At 40.9% G+C, this 25,598-nt stretch overlaps 1 protein-coding gene across 1 annotated transcript in view; it reads right to left on the bottom strand.

The window, feature by feature from the left end:
- Positions 1 to 22,236, bottom strand: part of LOC149287570 (protein FAM117B-like) — a 34,247-nt gene extending 12,011 nt beyond the window's left edge. The window contains exons 1-4 of the mRNA XM_089492764.1: positions 22,203 to 22,236; positions 7,550 to 7,695; positions 6,898 to 6,990; positions 5,115 to 5,228 (exon numbers count right to left, since the gene is read on the bottom strand). Coding sequence (XP_089348890.1) covers positions 5,115 to 5,228; positions 6,898 to 6,990; positions 7,550 to 7,570 — 228 coding nt within the window. The 5' untranslated portion in view covers positions 7,571 to 7,695; positions 22,203 to 22,236. The remainder of the gene's footprint in view (positions 1 to 5,114; positions 5,229 to 6,897; positions 6,991 to 7,549; positions 7,696 to 22,202) is intronic.
- Between the last annotated feature and the right edge of the window lie 3,362 nt (positions 22,237 to 25,598).

Below are 25,598 nucleotides of genomic sequence, written 5' to 3'. Positions count from 1 at the left end.
TTATTGCGTTTTTAACGCATACATTTCAATGTTGCAATTTATTTCTTGCACAGCATATGTGTAACACTGGAAAAAAAACACCACATTTTGTTCACCAACACCCCCCGGTTCCAACAAGGCCTCACATGCATGGTTCATGTATTTTTTGAGGAAGCTATGAGGGCAAAACTAGAACATGTGCATTTACATTTTTTTAAATATTTTTTTTCATCAGATTACTTGTAAGTGACAGGTTTAGGCCGCTGACATCAATCAGGGAGACCGATCAATAATCAGCAACTTAAAATGTCACCGACAAGTGATCAGGTAATAATTATGATTTTTTCATTTATTAATAATTTGTGTTTTTTCATAATTACCCTAGATGACCCCTCTCTCTTTGTAGAGCAGGGTCATCCGTGGGCTGCCATAATGATCCGATCACTCCTATTGGCCAGGAGTGATCTGATCAGCCCAGCATTTGACCTGGAAGCACCCTGGACTTTCAGGTCAGTGCTGTTATTTTTTTTTTAATTATTATTATTTTTTTTTTTTATATTTATTTTTTTTTTATTATTATTATTCTTTTTTACATTTTTTTTTTTTAACTCTTTCAATGCTGATGCTCCATTGAAGCACAGCATTGATTGATATTTAGTCCCCACAAGCTTGTGGGGACTAATATTAACCCCTGCAATGCTGCGATGGGGGTCATACACAATCGCAGCATTGAAGGGGTTAATTGAGGAAGAGGGGGGTAGGGGTTAACTGAGGAAGGGTGGGGGTGGGGGAGGTCTGGTCTCCACACTCATGTGGAGACCAAAGAACCCTGTCTCCCTGTCCCTGAAGCTGCCTCTGGCAGCTGGGACACAATCTCCAATAGACTGGAGATTGTAGGGGTTGGAGTCTCTCTGATCAGTCCTACAGGACTGATCAGAGGACTTCTGGGGGCTCGTTTTTGCTGTTGCTGGTCTGCCTGGGCTTCCAGGCAGACCACCAGCAGCAGAACCCCCTAAAAAACGGGAATTAACCCCCGCGATCGCGGCATTGAAGGGGTTAACGCTGCACTGACGCTCTCATGGAGCGATCAGGCAGCAGGGGGGTGTTGGATCAGGTCCCCACACTTGTGTGGGGACCCATTCAATACCCCCCCACCCTTCCCTGAAGCTGCCTGTGGCAGCTGAAACCGCGATTGCAGATTTTTCTGCAATCGCAGTTTCTGCCTAGAGAATCACTCCGTGGGAGTGATCGTGGGCTTGGGGGCGGGCTTAGACAGGCTGTGCTGTCTGCCCAGGACTCCTGGGCAGACAGCAGCAGCAGCGCCCCCACGATCACCGCGATTGTGGTGATGTGGGGGCGTTTTTTGGAGGAGACGTACCTGGTACGTCCCGGTCTACCGGTGACTGTTAACCAGGAAGTACCAGGTACGTCCCGGTACTGAAGGGGTTAACAGATGTACTCTTTGTATAGTGTTTTGTGAGTGCATTATTGCATACATTTAGGGTTTAACAAAATGCTTTTCATTTCTTCCTTTACATATGTGCCCTTACCGACGGAGAGGCTCCACCAAAACTGCGCGACGGCCATTTTGGTTAAGCCTCTCCGTCGCGGCCGCCATTTTGTTGTAGCCTTCTAGGCATTTTGACATTTTTCCCGCGCCCTACACCCTCGTTTTGGCCCCCAAACTTATCATTTTTGCTTGGAACATCTCCCTCTATCGCACCATACTGTCCATTTCCCTGCCCTTTCATTTTTTTCTCTGCCTTGGTGAGTTACTTGCATCACTGACTCCCCACTACTCCCACTAGTTTATACTTCTGTATCGTGTCTCACAGAGATGGTGACCAGGCTGGAGCTGCTGCTCCTTCTGAGGACCTGCCTTCAATGCAGACGCTAATGCGCTGCTCGACCCCCAGGGCGAACCCCTGGTAATCAAATCCACCCAAGGTCGGCCAACTGGTTCCAGACGCAACCAAAATCCAAAATATATAGCCGCCAGGGTTCGCCAGCCCCTAGATAAAGCAACCTGCAATAAGCTAAAAGCCAAATGCCCCAGACCTACACTCCCCGACCAGGCAAGCAATACACCTGAGGTGGATCCTAAAATCTCCGGCTGGAGGCCAAAGAAGGGCCTGGACTTTTCTCTATGGAATTGCCAGAATAAAGTTCTAGATGTACTGGGCCCTTGTGCCCGTATCTTTGGGATGGTCGACCCCCCCCCTGGATCTTATGTCCATAAGATGGTGGATACAGCGGGCCATATGCTTAATAGGCAACACCAATATGACCATAGCCAGTGAAAGACGCAGGGCAATCTTAATTAAGATCGAGCCTAAACTTGTTAACTTGGCCACTTCCGAACCTGGTACCTCAGCTAAAGGCATGCTATTTGGGGACAAGTTCATAAAGGAGTTAGGCTCCTTCGCCCAGACATTCACGGCACTGGATAAAGCCCAGGCTAACGTGGAGAATGTTTAGCCCGAAGGTTTTTTGAGGGGCCGGAAGAGGTGGGGACCGTCCGGCTGGCCGTTATCACAGGGGTCCAAAACACGGCTCCCGAGGTCCCAATACATCCAGGCAGACCCACCAGGAATACAGGCCCGCAGCTGCGGAAATCGCACTTCAAATTCCTGCCATTTGGCCTATCTTTCACCCCTTGGTGTTTCACCAAACTGTTGAAACCCGTAATCGACCATCTGCGTTGGAAAGGAGCGCGTCTAATTATATATTTAGACGACTTATTAATTATGTCGCAAGACAAACACTCCCTAGAACGCCACTTTTATTGGACCCCAAGTCTCCTTCGGGATCTGTGTTTCCTTATGAACTGGGACAAGTCTATCCTGATCCCGTCTCAAAAGTTGGAATTCCTAGGTTTCGTGATAGATTCGCTACAAACATCCCTTCACCTCCCGGTAGCCAAGGTCAGGACGATCAAGAAAGATCAGGAAGGTTCTCCGTCAACCACTGATTACGATGCATCATCTTGCACGGGTCATAGGCCTTCTGTTTGCCTCCATTCAGGTGATCTTTCCCAGCCCACTTCACTACCATGCCATTCCAGTGTATTGCAAGGCTGCCGAGGAGCTTTTGTTGTGGCTTCAACACATAGATGGCTGGAATGGCAGGGCAATTTTCAGAACGGCCCCGTATTTAGTCATAGGCTCGGACGCCAGCCTCCTGGGTTGGGGGCTTGATGCGGAGACCACTCCACAGGAGGGAAATGGTCGAGACAGGTACAGGACCTCCACATAAACTGCTTGGAACTGCCAGCGGGCGCATTCGCAGTTTCGCACAACAATCCTCAAAACGTTCCGTATTGCTACGTATGGACAACGCGTCCGCAGTCAGGTACATCAATCACCTAGGCGGCACGAAGTCTCGAGACCTGACCCACCTCGCGTCGGAGCTCTGGCATTTCAGCCTGGCCTCCAATATATCGGTAAAAGCGACCCACATACCGGGCATCTCCAATACAGAGGCGGATTGGAACTCCCGTTTTCTGCGGGACCCGAGCGATTGGCGCTTACGTCAAGACGTTTTGGACGCTCCGCAGGCAACTCTCGATCTCCTGGAAAGCGCATGGGCACCAGGTACCACACAGGTTTATAGAGGTGCCTGGAAATACTGGGTTAATTGGCACGTGGGATGACACGTGGATCCCGTATCTGCCCCTTTAAGTATGGTATTGCGTTTTCTTACTCAAATGTTTGAGGATGGTAGAGCCTACCGTACCATCAATACATATCGGTCCGCATCTTGGCGGGACACGGAGTCGAGGGTACCCCGGTTGGTAAACACTCATTTGTCGTTTGTTAAAATGCATTAGACTTTCTCGGCCTCCTCGCCCTAGATATAATGCGGTCTGGGGCATTACCTTGTTGTTACGTCTGTTTGCTCAGTGGCCACTTAATGACGAACTGTCCCTACGCCAATTATCGCTAAGTTGATAGATGTTGTCTCATCTCACGCAAGAGGGTGTCGGATGTCAGGGCTTTGGATATCTCCGGTAGATCTTTTACCCCAGAAGGAGACATTTGATATCTCAAGGAGAGCCAAAACATCTATTACCTGAGTTTCTTATCCTTCTTTCCCACATAATTCACACCTGTGCCTCGTCTCATGTCTAAAAGAACACGGATCTAAAGCTAAAGATTTTCGAGACGTCTCTCGTCCCGACCCATTTCTGGCATTATGCAGACCGCATTTACCTGTTCAAACACATTCACTAGCTAGATGGGTTAAGTGGGTTTTAACTGAGGCAGGGGTTGATACTATATTTGTGCCCCACTCTATCAGGAGTGCTATGGCCTCTAAGGCATTCACCTCTGGTTGCAGACTTGAAGATTTACTTAAAGCACCCGACTGGTCTAGGGATTGTACTTTTAAGGAATTTTATTTTAGACCTACTATTCATTTTATCTCTAATGTTATTGCTCATCTTTGAAGATGTATAATATGAGCCTCCATGACTTTATAAATTCTAAGATTTTACTAGTTACATGACGTAAGGTCATGATTTATAAAGACACGGAGGCGAGTATTATTCCCACCCGATGCATTGGGCTTGATTATGATTTATTATTTTATTTACCCTCCCACTGGTAAAATTAATGTTTATGAATGTTTATGACTAAAAATGTTATTATGGTTTACAAGACAGGGGTCTACATTTCTAAAGACATGATTTTACCATGTTGTTTTTCTGTTTTAGCTTGACAAGTATACGTCTGCTAAGAGAACGTTTGGATAAAGCCTCTGGCTTTTTTGTTCGCAGATGATCATGTGGCGGTACTCCGTGTTCCGTTGGAGTTCCTTGGACGAACATTCCACGGCTGGATCTATGTTAATGACCGTTGGATATATTATCTGAGCCACGTCAAAGAAAAGGAGGAGTTTTGGGATGTACACTGTGATATGGAGAAGGGAGGAGTGTTCTAGTTGTATCTGATGTTTTCTCTCTTTGCTGCTTAGGGATTAAAGAAAAGAGTTATGCATAATACTCGCCTCTGTGTCTTTATAAATCATATCATGTAACTAGTAAAATCTTAGAATTATGTTGTCAGCTATATCAATGAATATCTTGTTTCCATACCATCAGCGGTAACAACATATTTGTTCATGCATTTCCTCACCGGGCATTGGTTAATTGCAGAGTGGTTGCCATGAAACGGAGACTGTCTGTCTTTCTCCCGATGGTGCCTGCTGCTATGTTTACTTCGCTGAAGTTGTTGACGTAGTTTTGCAATCTAGAAAATAAATAAGTTTAACAATGTAACTATTATAAAATTCAAAAGTAACATGCTATTACAGACAAGTATTGAGGTATTGACAATTTACATGGGTTGCATATAGACAATTTCGCAGGACATAATCATAGTCGAAGTCTTTTCTTTAACCCCTTCAATCCCAGGGGTTTTTGGTACCTCAAGTCCAGGAGCAATTTTGCCATTTTTGCGGTATGTTGGTTCAGCGATTATTCCCCTTTCCTGCGAAGAGTGTACCAGTGCAAACTATATATTGTTTTTTCAAGGAGAGAGAGGTCTTTCTTTTGATAGCATAGTTAAATAATTAGCTAAGAGAAATTTAGTAAAAATGAGCGAAAATTAGAAAAACATTTTTTATATATATTTCCCCCTCTGAATCCTCACAAAATCAGGTAAAGTGACGAAAAATTCCCTCCAAATTTATCAATTCAGGTGTCCTGATTTCAGAAATAACTAATTTATATAGAATTTCTATACTTTCCCAGCACTTATAAGGAACATACTATAAGGTGTACATTATTCTTTACAAGGCCGTAGAATTTTTACACTAGGTATGATGGGATTGCAACTCTAATTTTAAACAAATAAACCAGAAATACCAATCACTGTCAAAGGTGGCCACAGAAATTATTTCCTGCACTTTTTTCCCACCAACACTTCTGTGTTGCTTAGATTTTTTTGCACAGGGTATGTGTTACGGCAGAGAAAACTGGCCAAAATAGTTTAGCTTCATCTCCTGATAACAGAAATACCCCACCTACTTATTTATTTTTCTTTCTTTCTAGCGGGCCATATCCATCCCTTACATATAGTACCCTATAAAGGTAGTATTTTTTTTTTATACTTATGGCATAATGGGTTTGGGGGTTGTTAACTGGGGCAGGGGGGGGTTATACTTATTATATTTATTATAATTTTTGTAAACAAATTTGCATGGTTATCAGTGCAGTATGGTTAGAGGTCCTCTTAGGGACCACTTGAACATGTTAGTAATTCCAGTGATGTCACAATGACATCACTTAGCTCACTTCATTTTTTTTATTATTAATTGTATTTTAGGGATTTCTTTTTATTGTCAAACAAAATCACTAACACTTTTTTTCTTGTTTTGTTTTTCAGCTTGTAAGAGTGAGAAACATGGTTTCCTCCTTGCACCGATCACACTGTGATCTCCATGCAAGTCGCCATACACAGCCTGATCTCCCAAGAAGGTCAGGACGTACCGGTACGTCTATAAGGTTTTCTTGAGATACGTTTTATGGACATACCAATACTCCAATAGGGGACTAAAGGGGTTAATTCAACTCTATCAGTACCGCCAGCTCTGCAGAGAGTTTATGTATGAAACACTCATCAGAGTAGCTTGACATACTCTCTTTTACATTGACAACATTGGCACCATCCAGGCCTGCAGATAAAAGGTTTATGGAAACAAAATTAGATAAGGTTTTTGTTAATACTAACCTACAATTAGACTTTTCCCCCAATGAGACTCCCCCTTTGAGCATAATTACTAATCAACCAATAAATTTACTTAATATAGATGTCCTAATCAGCAAGCACTTCTTTAACATATAGTATTGTTTTTACCACATTGTTAAGATGAATGCAATGCCAATACTGACTATTTACATCACAGCAGATGCCTAACCTCTTTCAGTTGCTCTGTGCTGCCCCAAGATGCAGAACGCTTATGTGAGCTTTTCTTCTTTTCAGCATACTCCTCGGCCCAAGCGCTCTCAGTCTGTATTTGTAACAGAAAAAAAGACTCATGGTCAGACTGGATATGCAGTATTTAGTCAGTGAAAGTTGCATAGTGACAAAATGGACAAAGGCCATGGTATGTACTAGCTAGTTAAGGAGCCAAAGGCTGTTTTGACCAACTTTATTTGAAGTCATTAAATAAAAAACCTCAAATGAATCACAACAGTGTTATTTACATAAACGTTTCATTTAAATTCAACATATTATTCCTCTACATTAGCTAGTATTAAATGTTTGTTTTTTTTTTATGGATAGGATTTATTTTGCATGCAGAGACACAAGGGGTTTTACATCAAATGGATTCAATTACAAATGTAAAAATGTTAAGGAAAGTGTTAAAATGTTTATGGAAATCAGCATTGCCTTTTGTCAGACCAATACACTACATAGGAGTAAAACGCTTTCAATTCTTGCCTTTTCACATCAGAGCATATTAATTACTAACAAAATGCATGTGTGTTGTAACAGTTACAAGTGTATATGGCTTGTGTAGAATGTAATGCACATTTGTCAATATTAAGAAAAACCTGTCCACCTACTTGAGTGGATTGGTCTTTCATACAAGGTGCCACTTGTCCAAGTTCACGAGGCCACTGTCCAGAAAGATATGGAGCTGCAAGTGCATCCAATGAAGTTCTTAGAATTAAACTGGAAGGACTTGAAGAAGGAGGCTGTGGTTTATCACCTGGTTAAAAGAACCAAACTTTGTATAGCTTAATCATACATACAAAAGAACCTGTGCAATAAAAAGCACATTAGAAAAGAATCACTTAAACTTCTGTATATACAATAGGGTCCAAAAGCCTGTGTCCGCTACCACAACATGAATTTCAGCATTTATGAAAAACGATTTCATTTGATAAAGTATACAAAGATTTTTAAATGGGGCTGAGGTCCAATGAATAAGTTGATTATGTTGGGAAAAATATGCTCTTCCTTGGACTTCAGATACATCTGGCACAGCTGATTTTAAGATTGTTGTGCATCTTTAAGCCAGAAACGATAGCATATGCCTCTGCAGAACAAGCGACAGAAAGACCTTGTCTTATATATGTGGTATATTATTATGCACATAAATTTATATTATATATATATATATATATACACATACACACACACATACCTTTATCTAAAGCATACTTTGAGTGGAACTCTCTCTCATTGGTTTTATATATACCTTTTTTTTACGACAACCATTTTCTGTCCTTATTTAAAGGAGTATACATACTTTGCCATTTATTTCTGGCACTTTATAGGATTTGTGCAGAACAAGCGAGACTTGTGTGGTTGATTTTGTGCAAGTCTTCAACTCCGGAAGAGGCAAAGAATCCCCAAACCTAAATATTTAACTGCAGCCATTTACTCACACGAACTAAAAAGTCAAATTTTGTTTCATATGTAAACAGGATGTTTATCCAGTCATACGATGTGAAATTCTGTACAGATTGGCCCATGCTTAATGTTTAGACTTTTATCCCCCCAGAAAAAAGTGCTTTAGAGACAGCTACTCTCTTACAGAGGCTGTCAGTTGTCTTATCTTACAATGGTTGTAGATTGCAGTTACTACTTTCCAGTACCTCCCTGCAGTCACACCTACAATTGGCCCGCCCTTTTCAGACTCACTGGTGATTGGCCCCGCCCCTTTCCTTATAGTGTCCACACTGCTCAGCAACTCATCTAACAGTAAGTATAAGATGAATATTTTGGCTAAAGAAAGTTAGGGAAGGTGGGGGTTAATTTAGTGTCAGTTATGGTTAATGGGGTCTTTAGGGTTAACTTAATGTCAGTTATGGCTAATGGGGTGTTTAGGGTTAATTTAGGGGCAGTTATGGTTAACAGGGCCTTTAGGTTTAATTTAGGGGCAGTTATGGTTAACAGGGCCTTTAGGTTAAATTTAGGGGCAGTTATGGTTAACAGGGCCTTTAGGTTAAATTTAGGGGCAGTTATGGTTAACAGGGCCTTTAGGTTAAATTTAGGGGCAGTTATGGTTGATGGGGTCTTTAGGTTTAATTTGGGGGCAGTTATGGTTGATGGGAGTGATGAGGATGATGAGTAGGAATTTTATGATAATGCATTATTTTCAAATTTCGGGCCTCAAAATTAAGGTGCATCTTATGCATGGGGAAATACAGTATTTGAACCCCTTGGAATTAACGAGCATTAATGTATACATTTGTTTTAAAATATGATGTTCATCTAATTACAACAATGAACAAACACAATCAATAAAACTGGACTAGAGGTGTGTTTAGAACTACTTTGACATTAGCAAATTCGCAATGTTTGAGGTTTGTTTTTTATTTTCAAGACACTTAAGGTCACATGAAACATGCCTCACAAAAAAAAAAAAATCAGAAGACCTACAATCAAGAATTGCTGATTTGCATAAAGCTGGAAATGGTTATAAAACAATCTGAAAGATTTTACATATAGCACAAACAGTGGGGGGCTGATCTAGGACTGCTCACATCTCTGTTTCAGAAGCTTGGCTAAACAAGGTTGGTGGCAGAGGGCTTGAGGTGGGAAAACAAAGGGAAGGGTTAATGGCTGTAAGAGGCCAGAGCGGGAGGGGATCAGGAAAATAACATACATTTGAAAATGTAAAACACCAGCATTTGGTCAGAAAGACAATGTCCCCAAAATACATATTTGGTACATACACAGAAAAAAAACTGCATTAAGACAAAATATTAAATTAATGGGGAATGCCTCTGCCACCTTCTGGGCTCACTTTCGAACACAATTTACTTCAAGCAGCATCTTAGCGTTTACTAAGAGATCCAGACTAGATTTGGCATTCCAGGAACACCAGCATGACTACGCCTACACATGATATGGGCTTTAACCCCTTGATGACAATTGCCGGTCCGGGCACGTCACGGAAAAACAAGTCGTTTACGACAAATGACAAGCCAGGACCGTCATTTGTTAAAACGGGTGAAGAAAAAAAAAAAAAAGAAAAAAAAAGGATCCGTGATTGATTTTTTTCACCCAAACGGCGTTGCTGTAATGCCTCGACCTCGAGCATTCAGCAACGCCACGATCGGCACCAGGGGCCATGTCTGGCCCCTCCCCGGGGCGTCAACATCCGCCATACATTGTATCAACGATCACCTCCTAAACTTAAATGGTGTCGCTGGAATGCCTCGATCAGGAGGCATCCAGCGACACCAAACACTTACCCCAGGATGGACTGTGACCGCTCCGGTTCTCCAGACCCTCTAGAGAACTCTGGTTGAATACAGGTACTGCATTCAACCATGCAAGTCAACGGAGCCCAGCTTTCTAATCAGTGTGATTAGTAAAAATAAATTAAAAAAGAAAATAAAATTAGAAAAAAAAAATAGTAAAAAAAAAACAAAAAAAAAAAAAAACAGTAAAATGTAAAAATAATTTCCCTCTGATGTCACTAACGGGGAACCTTCAAGTTGACAAAAAAAGGTTAAAATTTTGTTTAAAAAAAAAATTATAAAATATACATAAAAAATATATTTTTGTGAGCAAGTCCTAAAATTAGCACATTAGCTTAAAACAATTCTCGCATGGAAAGAGTTAAAATACTGACATATTAAATGCCCATGGGGTGTCTACTTTTAAAAAATTTATGATTTATGAAATTTAATTGGCCGGGTTCAACAATGTCCCAATTAACACGGGGGGAAGGATGGCCACACATCTAATTTCCAATTAGAAAAATGCACACGTACCAAATGTGGCCTTTTAGTTCCCCCAAAAAATGACAAACCCATGCATGTGGGGTATCACTGTACTCAGGACATATTGGGGTGTCGTGTGACAGCGGCATATACCAGGAGCTGTAAATTCATACATAACATAGGTGTGTGTGGGAAAAATACACACAAAAGAATACTACTGCAAACTTTGAAAAAATTCTGGTGGTAAAATGTGTGCATGCAAAGAGTTAAAATACCAGCATTTAAAATACCCTGGGGTGTCTAGTTTTCAAAAATATATGGTTTTGTTGGGCACACTGAAATGGCCTGGCTCAAAGTTGTACCAAATAGGGCATGGGCAGTGGATCCCCAAATGCCAAAGTTCAACGTTGAAAAATGCGCATGCCCCAAATGTGGCCCTTTTGCCCCCAAACAGCCAGGCAAAATCATTCATGTGAGGTATCGCTATACTCAGGAGATGTTGCTAAACACATATTGGGGTGTTTTATGATAGTGACATATACCAGAACCCGTTTATTCATACCTAAAGTAAAATGTGTGTGAAAAAACAAATGCAAAAAAAATTACTACCATAAAGTTTGACAAAGGCTGATGGTAGAATTAGTGCTTGGAAAGGGTTAAAATACTAGCATTTGGAATACCCTGGGCTGTCTAGTTTTCAAAAATATATGACTTGATGGGGTAAATTGCATTGGCCGGCGTCAAAAGATACCGGAAATGGCACACGGGGGGGGAAGAATTACCAGATTTGGAAAAAAATGGCTTTGAAGTAGCAAAACGCTACTTGTACTTTTTGCCCCATAATGTGTAGAAAAAAAGCAAAAAAAACATAAAAACATTGGGTATTTCTAAACTCAGGACAAATAGAATCTATTTAGCAGATTTTTTTATTACCTTTTATAGAGGAGTAAAATATTTTTCAACTAAAAGTTAGAAAGTCATTTTTTTTTCTAAATTGTTCACCATATTTTATACTTTTTTTAATAAAAAACAATATCTAATGTGTGTAGGTTCAGTAAATGGGAAAGAAGAAAATTACAGCTAAACACGAGCAGCGCAGAAATGTTACAACGGCCATTGTCACGAAGGGTACAAAAAGTAAAATAAGCCTTTGTCACGAAGGGGTTAATTCCAACAAACATGGCATCAGGGTAAGGATGGCGATAGGGCAACACCAGGCACCGACAGAAAGCAACATGGCATATTGGACGGATTTTACCCAAAATTGGACCAATTTTATATATTGATTCCTTAGAGTAGGGGAGGTGATAGAGCAGTAGAGCAATGGGTAGACAGATGTTAACAACCACACCACACAATTTCGATATTGAAAGCTGGGTAACCTAGCTTGGGCAGATCGAGAGAGCTAAATCAAGATTCCATTTTCACGCAAATGAAAAATAGCAAGGCATGGAGAATCCACATGACCTCTTCTCTATCCAAGTGGTAGCATCATATTTCTAATCACTTTGCCACACACAAAAACATATTTGTGTAAACAAGATGTTCTTCCATATTTAAAGATTGAAAATTGGATATGTTAAAGCCTCTAGCAATTTTTCAAATTCTTGTACCTTCAAAATATAATTTGTTTAAAAATATGTAAAGTTTCTGAATTTAGCAATTTGAGCCCTCTAAGTCAGGATTTGCTTTAGGTGTCCTAGGACATATTTCGCATATTAATATTGCTTTGACTGCTATGCATAAAAATATATCAGCTACATAAATAATGCCAACATTGGGTTTATTAGAACACTCCCACCCTCTCCCACAAAGCAACCAGCACAATGCAGCTGTAAACAAATAGCATCCAAATAGCCCCATACTGAAAATGATTTTTTTAGTAGGATATTCTATTTTCTAAGCTTACCAAGCCTCAGCCATTACTCTCAAACCAGCTAGTAAGATGCAACAGGCCAAAGACAACCTTATAATGTTAGATAAAACCAGGACACATGAACCTTAGATGTTTTCCATGCATGCAAAGTAGCAAAGTCAACAGGACAGAAAATAAAAATCAGCCAGGCCATTTTCAAGGAGCACAGCATAGTGTTCAGACTGGTATGAGGGCAACACCACCAATGCTTAGTTTGCACAGTATCTTCTAGAATCAGTTAAGTAACCATTGTTTCCAGATCAGTCTCAAAGCAGGTCATCCTATAGATTAAATGATTTTTAATGACAAGAAATACTATCCAGGAGACCGCCATTTCTACATTCTGCTTTTATTTTTTTTTTTATATACCAGTATCTTCTACAGATAACATTACAAAATGAGATCTTAATTATGGGTATTAATTTTGCAAGGTCAGGTTTCTTTGAAAAAGAGCATGGGTTAGGAGAAGCCAATTTCATGTCAATTAATGCTTTTACAGACCAACAATCTACTACAGATAGTGGGCAGCACAACACAGAAATACCAGATGAGTAATATTGCGCTGAGCTCTAACCTAATGGATACCCTGGAACTGACTGCTCCACCAAGCAACTGTGACTAACGTAACCCACTGGGAAATTGTAGCTTGAAAAGCAAAGCCAAGATGCTATTAAGTCGTTAAAACTTTTAAAATAACTTGGCTTCCTCAAAAATTTGAGGGCAGCTTGCACTTTAACCCCTTAACGTCCATTGCCGGGTCAGGCACGTCATGCAAAACGGTCACTTAACGACCTATGACGTGCCTGACACGTCATCAGACTTAAACAAGCTTAGAAAGTGATCAATGATCACTTTCTAAGCTTAAACGGTGTTGCTGTAATGCCTCGATGTCGAGGCATTCAGCAACACCGAGATCGGCATGATGGGCCATGTCTGGCCCCTCCCCGGGGCGTCAACAGCCGCCATACATTGTATGGCGGCGGACGCCCGTTTTAAAAGCGTTTAGGAGGCGATCAACGATCACCTCCTAAACTTCAATGGTGTCGCTGGAATGCCTCGATCAGGAGGCATCCAGCGACACCAAACACTTACCTCTTGATGGACTGTGACCGCTCCGGAGAGCGGTCACAGCCGCAGCTGCACGCAGTCTTCACCATCCGCAAGATGGCGGCGGCCCGGGAAAAAAAATAATAAAGTTGAAAAAGTTCGCTAGACGGTCTCCTGACCTTCTAGAGAACTCTGGCTCCACTTGCTGGTTGAATACAGGTACTGCATTCAACCATACAAGTCAATGGAGGCCAGCTTTCTAATCACTATGTGATTAGTAAAATATTTAAAAAAAAAAATAAAAAAAAATTAAAAAAAAAGAAAAAAACATGGTAACATTTAAAAATTATTATGCTTTAGAGGAACTATCCAGTTCCAGCAAAATGTAAAAAAAAGACCAAAAAGAGTAAAATAAATAAAATAAAAAAATAAAGTTTATTATTATGAGCAAGTGCTAAAATTAGCGCTGTATCTTCCCAAAAATCCTGACGTGGAAAAATGTAAATAAAAGCATTTCAAATACCCAAGGGGTGTCTAATTTAAAAAAATGAATGGTTTGATGGGGTAAATTGGAGTGGCCGGGCTCAAAGATAGGGCATAGGCACAGACTGACCGAAATGGGGGGGGGGGGGGGGGGGGAAAGCGCACTTCCAAAATGTGGCATTTTAACCTCAAACACCAGACAAACCCATACATGTGGGGTATGACTGAACTCGGGAGATGTTCCTGAACACATATTAGGGTGTTGTTTGATAGTGACGTATACCTGGAGCTATAAATTTATACCCAAAGTACAATTTGTGTGAAAAAAAAAAAAAAAAAAAAAAAAATACTACCAAAGTGTGGCAAAGGCTGGTGGTAGAATCTGATGCATGGAAAGGGTTAAATACTACCATTTTAAGTACCTTGGGGTGTCTAGTTTTCAAAAATATATGGTTTTATGAGGTAAATTGTAGTGGCCAGGCTCAAAGATAGGGCATAGGCACAGACTGACCAAAATAGGGGAAAAAAAGCGCACTTCCCAAATGTGGCCTTTTAACCCCAAACAGCAGTCAAACCCATGCATGGGTGGTATCACTGTACTCGAGAGATGTTATTGAACACATATTAGGGTGTTGTTTGATAGTGACGTATACCTGGAGCTATAAATGTATACCCAAAGTACAATTTGTGTAAAAAAAAATACCAAAAAAATACTAACACAAAGTGTGGCAAAGGCTGGTGGTAGAATCTCATGCACGGAAAGGGTTAAAATACTAGCATTTGAAATACCTTGGGGTGTCTAGTTTTCAAAAATATATGATTTGATGGGGTAAATTGCATTGGCCGGCTTCAAAGATACCCGAAATGGCACATGGGGGGGAAGAATTACCAGATTTGGAAAAAATGGTTTTGAAATAGCAAAACGCTACCTGTACTTAATGCTCCATAACGTGCAGAAAAAAGCAAAAAAACATAGGGTATTTCTAAACTCAGGACAAATAGTAGAATATATTTAGTAGGGTTTTTCATTAGCTTTTTTGGATGAGTAAAAGATTTTTGGGGTAAAAGTCAGAAAATGTGGGTTTTTTTTACATTTTTCATCATATTTTATTATTTTTTTTATGGGAAATTAGATAATATGATTAAAACAATGGTATCTGAAGAAAGCCCTTCTTGTCCTGAAAAACAACAACATATTATTTGTGTGGGTTCACTAAATGAGTGAAGAGAAAATTACATCTAAACACGAACACCGCAAAAGTATTAAAACAGCCTCGGTCCCAATGGTACAAAAGGTAAAACACAGCCTGGTCCTTAAGGGGTTAAAAGTTACAAACTGTTTTCTCAGTGTGACCTTTACTGTCCCTTTGCAGTGATCCAATTACAGTCACTTACTACTCCTGCTCACCAGGATGGTACACAGACAGCCTGCTGTCAGCAGGACAGCTACGGAAAAGTACCGTCATATACACCTAATTTTCCAGAAATTTTAAACAGCAGATAGCAAATTTAGCTTCCATCAGAGGAGTTATTTTAGAAAGGTTTACCAACGCATTAAAGACGGCCTAAAACCCAACAGCTACATTCAATGCAACTTACAGCACACTCCATATGATACACCCACAGCAGTATTTATTGAAGGACACTTATATATTATAGGATGGCTTACGTAAAAATTAGTAGGTGGAACACCACTTTCAACTACTAACTTAATTTTCCTGGCATGCAAGGTCCATGATAAACAGCATAGCAGTGCTTTCCTTTATAGAAATCAGAAATTATTGGCGTGGCATTAGTAACAGGCACTGTCATGTAAGAAGCCTCATAAGCTTGCCAATTATCTGTCTTAACATTTTTTAGTGCCAAAGGGAAAGGGCGGGTAAAGGGCTACTTTGCATTGTGTAGCAACACCCTTACACTCCAAGACTAAAACGTTTATCAAATATGTTTTGAAGTAAAAGGCTAAACAAATTAGCAATGCTAATTTTTTCATTAAACTTTAACAGGCCTGCAAGGCAGCTGTCAAGGAAACAGGATAAAGGACATATTTGCTGTGGCATAAAGTCCCCAATATCCGATTAAGAAAGCAAAAATATTAAGCACTTGAGTTACACTAAATGGACAAAAGTATTGGAACACCTGACCATTGCACCAACAGGGACTTTTTTGACATCACATTCTATAATACATAGACATTAATATGTAGTTTGTCCCACCCCATTGCAACTATAACACAATAGGCTTTCCACCAACATTTTGGAGTGTTTCTGTAGGAATGTTTCTCCATTCATCCAGTAGTGTGGTGGAGCTCCAACCAGTAGCAACTCTAGGAACAATATATAGGGGGGCATCTAAGATACCACAGTCAAAACTGGGGGGGGGGGGGGACTAATAAGTATCGGGTAGCAGCGGAGCTTGTCTGCAAGCATCGCACAGACACCCACCAGCTGCCAGAGAGGAGGATCCAGGTCCCCGCAGCGGATCCTCCTCTCTGCAGCCAGTGAACGTTGCGAGCAGACAACCTCCGCTGCTGCTGGCCGGTACTTCCGTCGGGGCTTCTATGGTGGAGCACCGGAAGGTCATGGGCAGTAGCAGAGGTTATCTGCGTGCAGAGTTATAGCATCCAGTTTCTGGGGCATGCTGTTCAGTGCGGTCTAACAGTTTTATGCATCACTTTTCGAGGTCCCATTCTTCAGTAATTAAAATCAGTAAATCAAAAGTTTATCTGGGATATCCAGCTGCCTGAAACTCTGGATGTCCTCCTACTGCCACATTACCAAAGTTGTGAATACCATTGCAGAGCCCTTTATCAGTCATCCACCAACTTGGACATTCTTTCCTTCCGGGGCTGCTCTCCCAGGAACTAGGCACCCCAGGGTATTTCAAATACACATTGTACTTGAGGTATGAATTTACAGCTCCTGGTACTCACTATGTCACTGCCAAACGACACCCAATAAGTGTTAAGCAATATCTCTTAAGTACAGTGATACCATCTTTTTTTTTTTTTTTTTTTTTTTTTTTTTTAAAACATGCGGTCAGCTTGTGCCCATACCCTATTTGGGACATCTCCGAAACCGGCCAATTCAATTTACCCCATGAAACCATACCCCAGGGTATTCCAAATGCTGGTATTTTAACTCTTTCCATGCAAGGATTTTTGGGAAGATACAGCACCAATTTTAGGACTAAAAAATATATTTTTTTAATTTTTTGGAAATATTTCTTGGATAGTTCCCCTTATGATGCATGTGACATTTTTATTTTTAAATATTAGTAAACGTTTTTTATTTACTTTTAGCTGGGCTCCATTGACCTGCATGGTTGGCTGCAGTGTCAACCAGCAAAGGGAGCTCAGAGTTCTCAGAAGGGTCTGGACAGACCCTCTGGGAACTCGTACGTCTCAAGTGTCGTTTTAAAATGCTCCTAGGAATGATCAAACAGGGCCCATTATTTTTTTGTGTCGCTGAATGCCTCAACATCGAGGCACTACAGTAACACTGGTTGAGCTTTAGTAGGTGATCGTTGATTGAAGCTTCTTTTAGCTGCAGGGCGCAGCCATATTAGAAGGGCAAGCAGCCTTTCTATATGGTGAATATGATTGTTCCTAGGAATGGTCTAAAGTGGCCCTTACATTTTTTGTGGTTTTGCTGAATGCTTTAATGTGGAGGCATTGGAGCAACGCCAATCATTGATTGCTTTCTACACCCGTTTAACCTCATGACATGCCAACTGAAGAGGCATTTCCGTGACGTATGGACTAATAATCCCATAATTAATTAATTTGAACACTAGTACTGTTAGTTTTTTGTTTGTTCTCACAAGATTGTGTAACTACTGGCAAACACTCCGAAGCATTGAAAGCATTTATAAAAACAGGTTAATTGGATGATACAGCAATCAAGCAGTAAAATACTAGGTGAGAAACTTAAGTTGCTTTGCTTTCAAATGTAAAACTAGCCAAGAATCAGCTTTTTGTAAAATGAATTTCAACCATGGGTATACAAAAAAACAAACAAAAAACCCCCACACACACACGCACAGATAAGGATGTTCCATAATGGAGAGTTTTATTTATCTATTAAAGAAGAGGTGTACACTATGCGCCTGTGTATAAAAGCAAAATAGGCATTTATTAATATGACAGATAAAAACAAGGAGAATATATCCAGACTAAACCGTTTTCTCTATGCAGAGATGGGTTTAAGGACTTGGGAGTAGGGATCTGGCCGACCCATTGTTTTTAAATGGTAAGGTATTGTATGCACTTCTTTCATATAAATAAATCCTGCTTCTCTGTTGCTCTATTCCAGAATGAAGATTGATGTGACATCTCATATCTGATACAGAAACCTGAGAGGTCTGATCAAAAGCACTGGATATAGTGATTGCAATACATATTTTATTTATATATGCTTGTCTTGATATAGACTGTACTGCACTATGCATGTTATTCTGTTTTTTTTCCTTTAAGGTCCTGTTTTTACTGTTATTTATTGAGCATATTTTTAGGACTCATCTTCACTAATTCTTATTTATATACCGTATTTGATCAATTATAAGACGACCCCTCACAATCTGAATATTAATTTATGAAAAAAGAAAAAGCCTGAATATAAGATGACCCTATAGGAAAAAAAAGTTTACCAGTAAATGTTAATTCATGTAAACTATGTGAACAATTTTTTTTAATAAAAGCTATGATTGAGAAAAATATTTTGTTTTTATTTCCTTTTTTTTTTTTAACCTGCCCCCCCCAGTTATGCACACCTGCCCCCAGGCTTGCCACTCTGCCCCAGAAATGCCTTATACCCCCTATATGCCACTGTGCCCCATGATATGCCTTTTAACCCTCTAAATGCCACTGTGCCCCATGATATGCCTTTTGATCCCCTATATGCCACTCTGGCTCCAGAATTGCCTTATACCCCTATATGCCACTCTGGCATTTAGGGGGTTAAAAGGCATATTATGGGGCAGAGTGGCATATAGGGAGGCATAAGGCAATTCAGGAGGCAGAATGGCATATAGAGGGTTAAAAGGCATTTCATAGAGCACTCTGCCTACAGAAATGCCTTATGCCCCTCATTTAACACCCTCCCCCTCCAAACTTACCAGTGCTTCTGAGTCCCCGGTGCGTAGTCCGGACAGCGTGTAGAGCTCTACGCGATTCGCATAGACAACTTACGCTGCAGCCATAAGGAGGTGCGGTTAGCCTCCTCCCGGCTGCTGCGTAAGTTGTCTACGCGAATCGCGTAGAGCTCTACACACTGCCCGGACTACGCACCGGGGACTCAGAAGCACCGGTAAGTTGGGGGGGGGGGGCGCTAACACAGGAGGATCCAGGTCCCCTGTATCGCTGCGGGGGGATCTGGATCTTAGTCTCATAGTCAGACCTTTTTGAGGTCTGATTATAAGACGACCCCGATTATAAAACGAGGAGTATTTTTCAGAGCATCTTTCTTGTAAAATGGTTTTATTTACTTAATATGCAAAAATAATGTAATAGAACTGTAGACCGAGAAAAAAAAACCAACTACAGAACCCCCCCCCACATAAGCTGTGCACTTATAACCAATTATATATCCATATACACTCTTTGCTAAAAAAAAAAAAAAAAAAAAAAAAAGTTTCTTCAAATCTGACTGGATGAGCTCTTTGCACAGTCCAATTAATGAACAGACCATCAAGATAGAGTTTGCTATTCTCTCTGTATGTATTTGTATAATGCTATCATATCCCCTATAAGGTGTTCCATCCCTTTTAACCCTGTTGATTTTCAAGCTTGTTTAAGAACAGGTGCCCAGACTTTGCACTAAATATTCAAAGTAGAGACATACAGTTAGGAAAATTAAATCTCTCTGTATGAATACATACCCTTTTTATATATAACAATATTTTACTGTATATGGCAGCAGCTGGCATTTAACAAAATGTTGCCAAGTTTATTGTCTACATTTATATCAAGGTCATTTTCATTTAATGATGTCCCTGAGGGCATTCAAGATGAGAAGTTTGGTTTTGGAGAGATTGAGTTTTAGGAAACTTGCAGACATTCAGTTCAGAGACAGAGGCGAAGCCGTCAGTTAAGACAGAAGGAGAGAGATGAGGAGAGAATAGGTAGATATTGGTGCCATTGGTATTCAGGTGGTTGAGATTAGTTTTGCAAGTGAGGTAGAGTAAAAGTGAGAACAGAAGGGGTCCTAGAACTGAGCCTTGGGGTTTCTTGACAGAGGGGAAGGGTAGGGGGAGTGTTACTGGAGAGGAAGATGTTAAAGGAATTATCAGAAAAGGTAGGATGTGAACCAAGAGAGAGGAGTGTCACAGAGACCAAGATCATAAAGATTTATTTTTCTTAGGAGAAAAGAGTGAAGCATACATTTGTAGTGTCAGATATAAAATAAGACTTCCAAAAACTATGTTCAGATGCACAGGCGTAATGCCAAAGATGTTGGGCTACTGTTGTGTGTCATTGTTGGAAACGTGAGCGGCATGAAGAGCAAGTGTGAAGGGCTACATCCAGATGAGGGTGGAGTCAGAGACCAGTAGCAAGGCATGACATGTTTGAGATGGGGGAGAGAGAGTAAATCAGATGAGAATTCCTTAATCTTAGGTCTCTGGTTAGGCGAGGTAACATAGTAACATAGTAACATAGTTCATAAGGTTGAAAAAAGACCAAAGTCCATCAAGTTCAACCTATATACATATTGTGTCCCTACTGTGTTGATCCAGAGGTGATTTGGAGAATAGGGAAGGAGGGAAAGTAAGAGAGCAGGATAAGAAGTGTTGGTCAGAGAGGTTAGGGATGAAAAATCTCTTGACTGCCCGTCTTTCAATATGACCAAATCTCCTTGCAGGGAAGTAATGACTGGTTCAGACTGTATTACACCTTGCCTAATTTTGTGTAATCGGAAAACATTTACAAATGCAAATGGACACTTTCAATTTCAATACCCACTGCAAGATCATTAACAAAGATATTTAATAATAGCGGGCCTAGAGAAGAACCCTGCTTAATAGTTTTGCCCAATTGGAGAGTTTTCAAAGTGTAAAAGCAACTTTTTATGCAGCTCTGTATCAAATGATTTTGCAAAATCCAAATCAGCTGCTGAAAGACACTGATCTACATTGTACTCACCTCCTCACAGAAAGCATTTAAGCTACTGACACAATCTGTCTGTTCTTCATAAAACCATGTTGACTCTTGCTAATATGTTGGATACATTTATACCTGAATGCTATCACTTCGTTCCCTTTTATGTTCAATAATAAACATGGCCCCTTAACTTACACTGAAACCTTAGTGGACGTTGAGTATCTGACAACTGGTATGTACCAGTCGTAACTTCTAGGCAGGTGGAAATATAATGGTACATAACACATTACTTTTGAATCATAGGTTTAACATCACATATTATGAAATTCCAGGCACTTACTAAGCTAATTCAGCACAAGGTCATAAGGCCATAGTTCCCAAACTATGGTCTGCATAATTGTCCAGATTAATTGGTTTGTGAAACCCTTATTCTGCCTGAAAACGACACAGGTTCCATGACACAAAATTATTAGCAGAAAGAAACCACATTTTGAAGAAGAAAAAATGGACTAGACTTCAGCACATGCTAGATTGTGACATGACTAGACTGGAACTGGTTTTAGTCTATCACAGTTATACTGCAAACATGTAAATGTAAAATTGATGACTACAAATATCAGTGGTATCAGGCTCAATTTTAATAATTACGGACTTTCTCCGCGCAGCAATACAATTAAACAAATACTAGATATTTTAAGACCGGCACATGTGAAATGTAATAATTCCCTACAAATTGCATGTTGGGTATTATGATAGCCACGGCTGGAAAACTTAAGATGGACCAAGCATGGCATGTATTTTTTCCGGTGGCACCCAGCCTTTTCCTCTATTCTATACTGATCTGTATGAATGCATGAAACAAATCAAGGCGGTTTCCTTCACTCCTCAGACTAGTCCAGAAATGTTTACAACCATTCCTGACACCACATACCGATCGGTTCACTGATTTACACGAACAGTTATTTTAGCTATTCCGGTCACTAGTGAACGGTTACCTTTGGGAGAGCTGGGGCTTTTCGTCTCTGGTGAGCTTCTCTGTTGCCAGCCGCATCTGCCCACAGACGACAGAGCCACAGGAGACGGGGAGGAGGAGGATGAAGCTGGGGGGCCACCAACCATAGAGGAGTCAGCTCCTGGGCTTGGGAGTCCTGGAGATGTGGAGGTGGGGGAGCCAACACCCTGCTGGTGGTGATGGTTATTGTGATGATGTTGGTGGTGGGAGTGATGGTGGTGATGATGATGGTGGTGGTGGTGATGATGATGCCGATGTCCACGAGTGGGCGACGACCCAGTTTGAGTGGACACTGTGGGGCTTCCGCGGCAGCTGGTCATGGCTGGCGGTGATTCCACTCCATTCCCGTTCCCCCCATTGCCTCTTGAGGGACTGGTGGTGCGAGGCGAATTGCGATGTGAGGCCCCATTGTTGTTATTGTTATTGACCCGTGTTGGGCTGCAGTGTTGTTTCAGTTGGAAAGGCACCGTTGCCCTCATCGGCTGCAAACGGCTCCCGCTTGCTCCACCCGCCACATTACCCGGGTTTACCGGAGGCGTAGGGGAGCCGTTTCTTCTCACACGCTGCTGGGACATCCTTTCCGGTCCTTGTTCCACGATCTTCGCCAAAAATTACACAAAACAAATGGCTAACCCCATCGAGGATTATAACAGAAACAAAACGGTATCGTCAATTTACGCGAGGAGAAAAACCGCGCGGGCACAAACGGAACCTTTGCTAGCGCTGCACCTGTGGCGCGCGCGGCATCTGAGAGAGACTCGAGACAACACAACACCCTGTGCGACAGTAACCCACCCACCGCCACTTTCCAGCTACACACATTGGGGTGGAGGAAATAATCCAATAGCCGCATTACTTTCCGCAAAGCAGCGATAGCTGGTTGGTCAAATGCCGTCTCCGAGTCGCCTGACGACCAATCAGCTCCTGCATTTATTTGCCTCAAGGAAGAGAGGGCGTTAGAGATAGAGAGTGGGCGGGAAGCAGCGTTCTTCCCTGTCACTAGCAACACAGTGCCATCCAGTCACCTGCTATAGGTTTTCGCTCACTGGACCGGGGGCAGGACCAGCCGGCAGTAGCTATTTCGTCACGGCTGTAGTAACAAGAGAATGCTTGTAACATCAGTATGCAGAAGGGGGCTGTCTAGTATAACAGCTGTGTGGATTAGCTTTTGAAGTATTATGTATTGAAATAACAAGGTAAATAAGATCGGAAAATAATAATATAAGTAATACGTTATTTTTTCAAAGAATCGTTTTATTTAATATCTAGTAGTTTTTTTATATTTACAAAATGACACCCAATATGGATGTGAATCCCATACCACACCTTAAAAACAAAGCAGAAATTCAGCTTTAATGGATAAGGTAAATCCTGTGTGTAGCAACATGTCACATGTTGTGAAAGAACCTCATATTTCATCCTTCACATCTGCCTGCTACTGTTTTATCTGGAAGAAAATCTAAACAAAACCTGTATCAATTGGACACCTTTGTAATTTTACTTTACAGAGTGAATCATTCCTTTCTGACACAAAGGCATCCAGATTTGATATTTTATGGATTTGTCTTTACATTAGTTCTGTAACCGGTCATATCTGTTTTGTTGGAAATAGAGCAGCCTGCAGTAATTGTCAATTTGTGGTAGGGGCAAATGGTTAGAAATATAGAGGAGAAGAAGACAGAGGCAAAGGAGGACACATTCGGTCTGAGGTGAGTCAAAACCAAAAAGGGGGGGAAACAGATGGTGCAACGAAGATTGTGGGAGGGAGAAGCGCTCTTTAAATACCCATCCCCTCCCACAACTACAGGCTATTTTATAATATGAAATAATTGATTATTGGTGTATTGATTTATTGATGAAGCATAAATGGATTGCCGTCCAGGGACATATGGTTTTCATCAGCCAATCAGGTTGATATATAAATATGAACAAAATATATTACAAGTCTACAATGGCTTTCTATTTTTATTGCTAACACTGAATACATGATCTTGTCGCACGGATCTGTATTGCAGTCAAGCGAAAAATCATATAGACTGTCTGGATATGCTACAGTGGGATATGTTAACTCATAAAATGTTGATTATTTAATCAATAATCTGATTTCAATTGTTTTGCACTAGAGAATTAAGGAATACTAAAATGTATACGGGTAAGGTTGCAAGACAGTTATGACTGATGTAGTGTAAGAAATAATAAATGCTCAGAATACCTCAGAAAGTCTTGCAAATCCTGCCACCAGATCAGATTAAAAAATCATCTGCGTTAGACACGTCCACTGGCAGAAATACGCAAGCCTGTGAGTCAATCCATCATGGTGGACGGGTAAAAGAGGTCAGGCTATCGACCTTACTAGCTCAGGACACAGCCACTGACGTGGCACGTCTTGCATCTTACGTCATACAACTCATTGCTGGCATCTAATACTATTTTCTCTTGCAAATCGATGGCTCAGATTTGATGAAAAGTTATTTCTACTTTTTCAACACTCCAGAGTAAACTGGTTTTCATGTCAGCTTTGCTGATTTTTTTTATCTGATTTTGGCCAGGTGGTTTTGTTCATAACCCTTTTTTTGTAGATTTGGATTGAGGTTTCCTGGGCTCAGAGACATGTTCAAAAATCCACTCAAGGTAATACTGAGTAGAGGTGAAAATCCCAGGGCTTTGCACCTGACAATAGCCCAAGACCCAAATAGTTATGCCAACCACAGTATTCAACTTAGGTTTGCTGCTTTTGCACATCAAAGGTCCTCCACTGTCACCTTGTGTGAATCAAAAAAAAGCTAGCATTCCTTGATGAATACTTTCAATTGCTGCAATGTCTCAACCAGGCCATAATTAAAACCAAGAGATAATGGAATGGTTTATCTGCCTGTGTCTTACTGTCTTTGCTGCTACTTCCTGTGTTTCATCTTTGCCATCCTGAAACTGCCACCCACTTTTCACATATCCTTTCAGGATATTTAAATAGTTCTTTGTTATACAAACTTTTTATGACCCATAAACAAGCTATATGACCTCACAACTAATCATTGCACAGTTTTAAGTACTGTCCAGAATGATTCTGTTGTCGGAGACAAACATTGGTATACCTGTGAACTATCGATACCTCCATTTTCATATCCTGTACATATGTAGTCACTCATAGCACCAGTGTACCAATGTGGGCTATTGCAACATTCAACTGGCATCAAATTTACTAAAGCTTCCTGAAGAATATCTGATGGTTCAGTGGCTGAAGAGAAAGAGTATATCAAATGCAGAGCCACCCTCAACTTGGGGTCAGGGGCGTAACTAGAAGCCTCAGGGCCCCGGTGCGAGAATCTGTTAAGGGCCCCCCCAACCCAATCTACCCCCTCTCTCCCCTTCTCAGGCTATC

Source organism: Sceloporus occidentalis, unplaced genomic scaffold (assembly GCF_023333645.1).
Source record: "Sceloporus occidentalis isolate IW3139 unplaced genomic scaffold, rSceOcc1.0.p SCAF_59, whole genome shotgun sequence".
NCBI lineage: Eukaryota > Metazoa > Chordata > Lepidosauria > Squamata > Phrynosomatidae > Sceloporus > Sceloporus occidentalis.
This window is presented reverse-complemented; position numbering and strand designations above follow the sequence as displayed.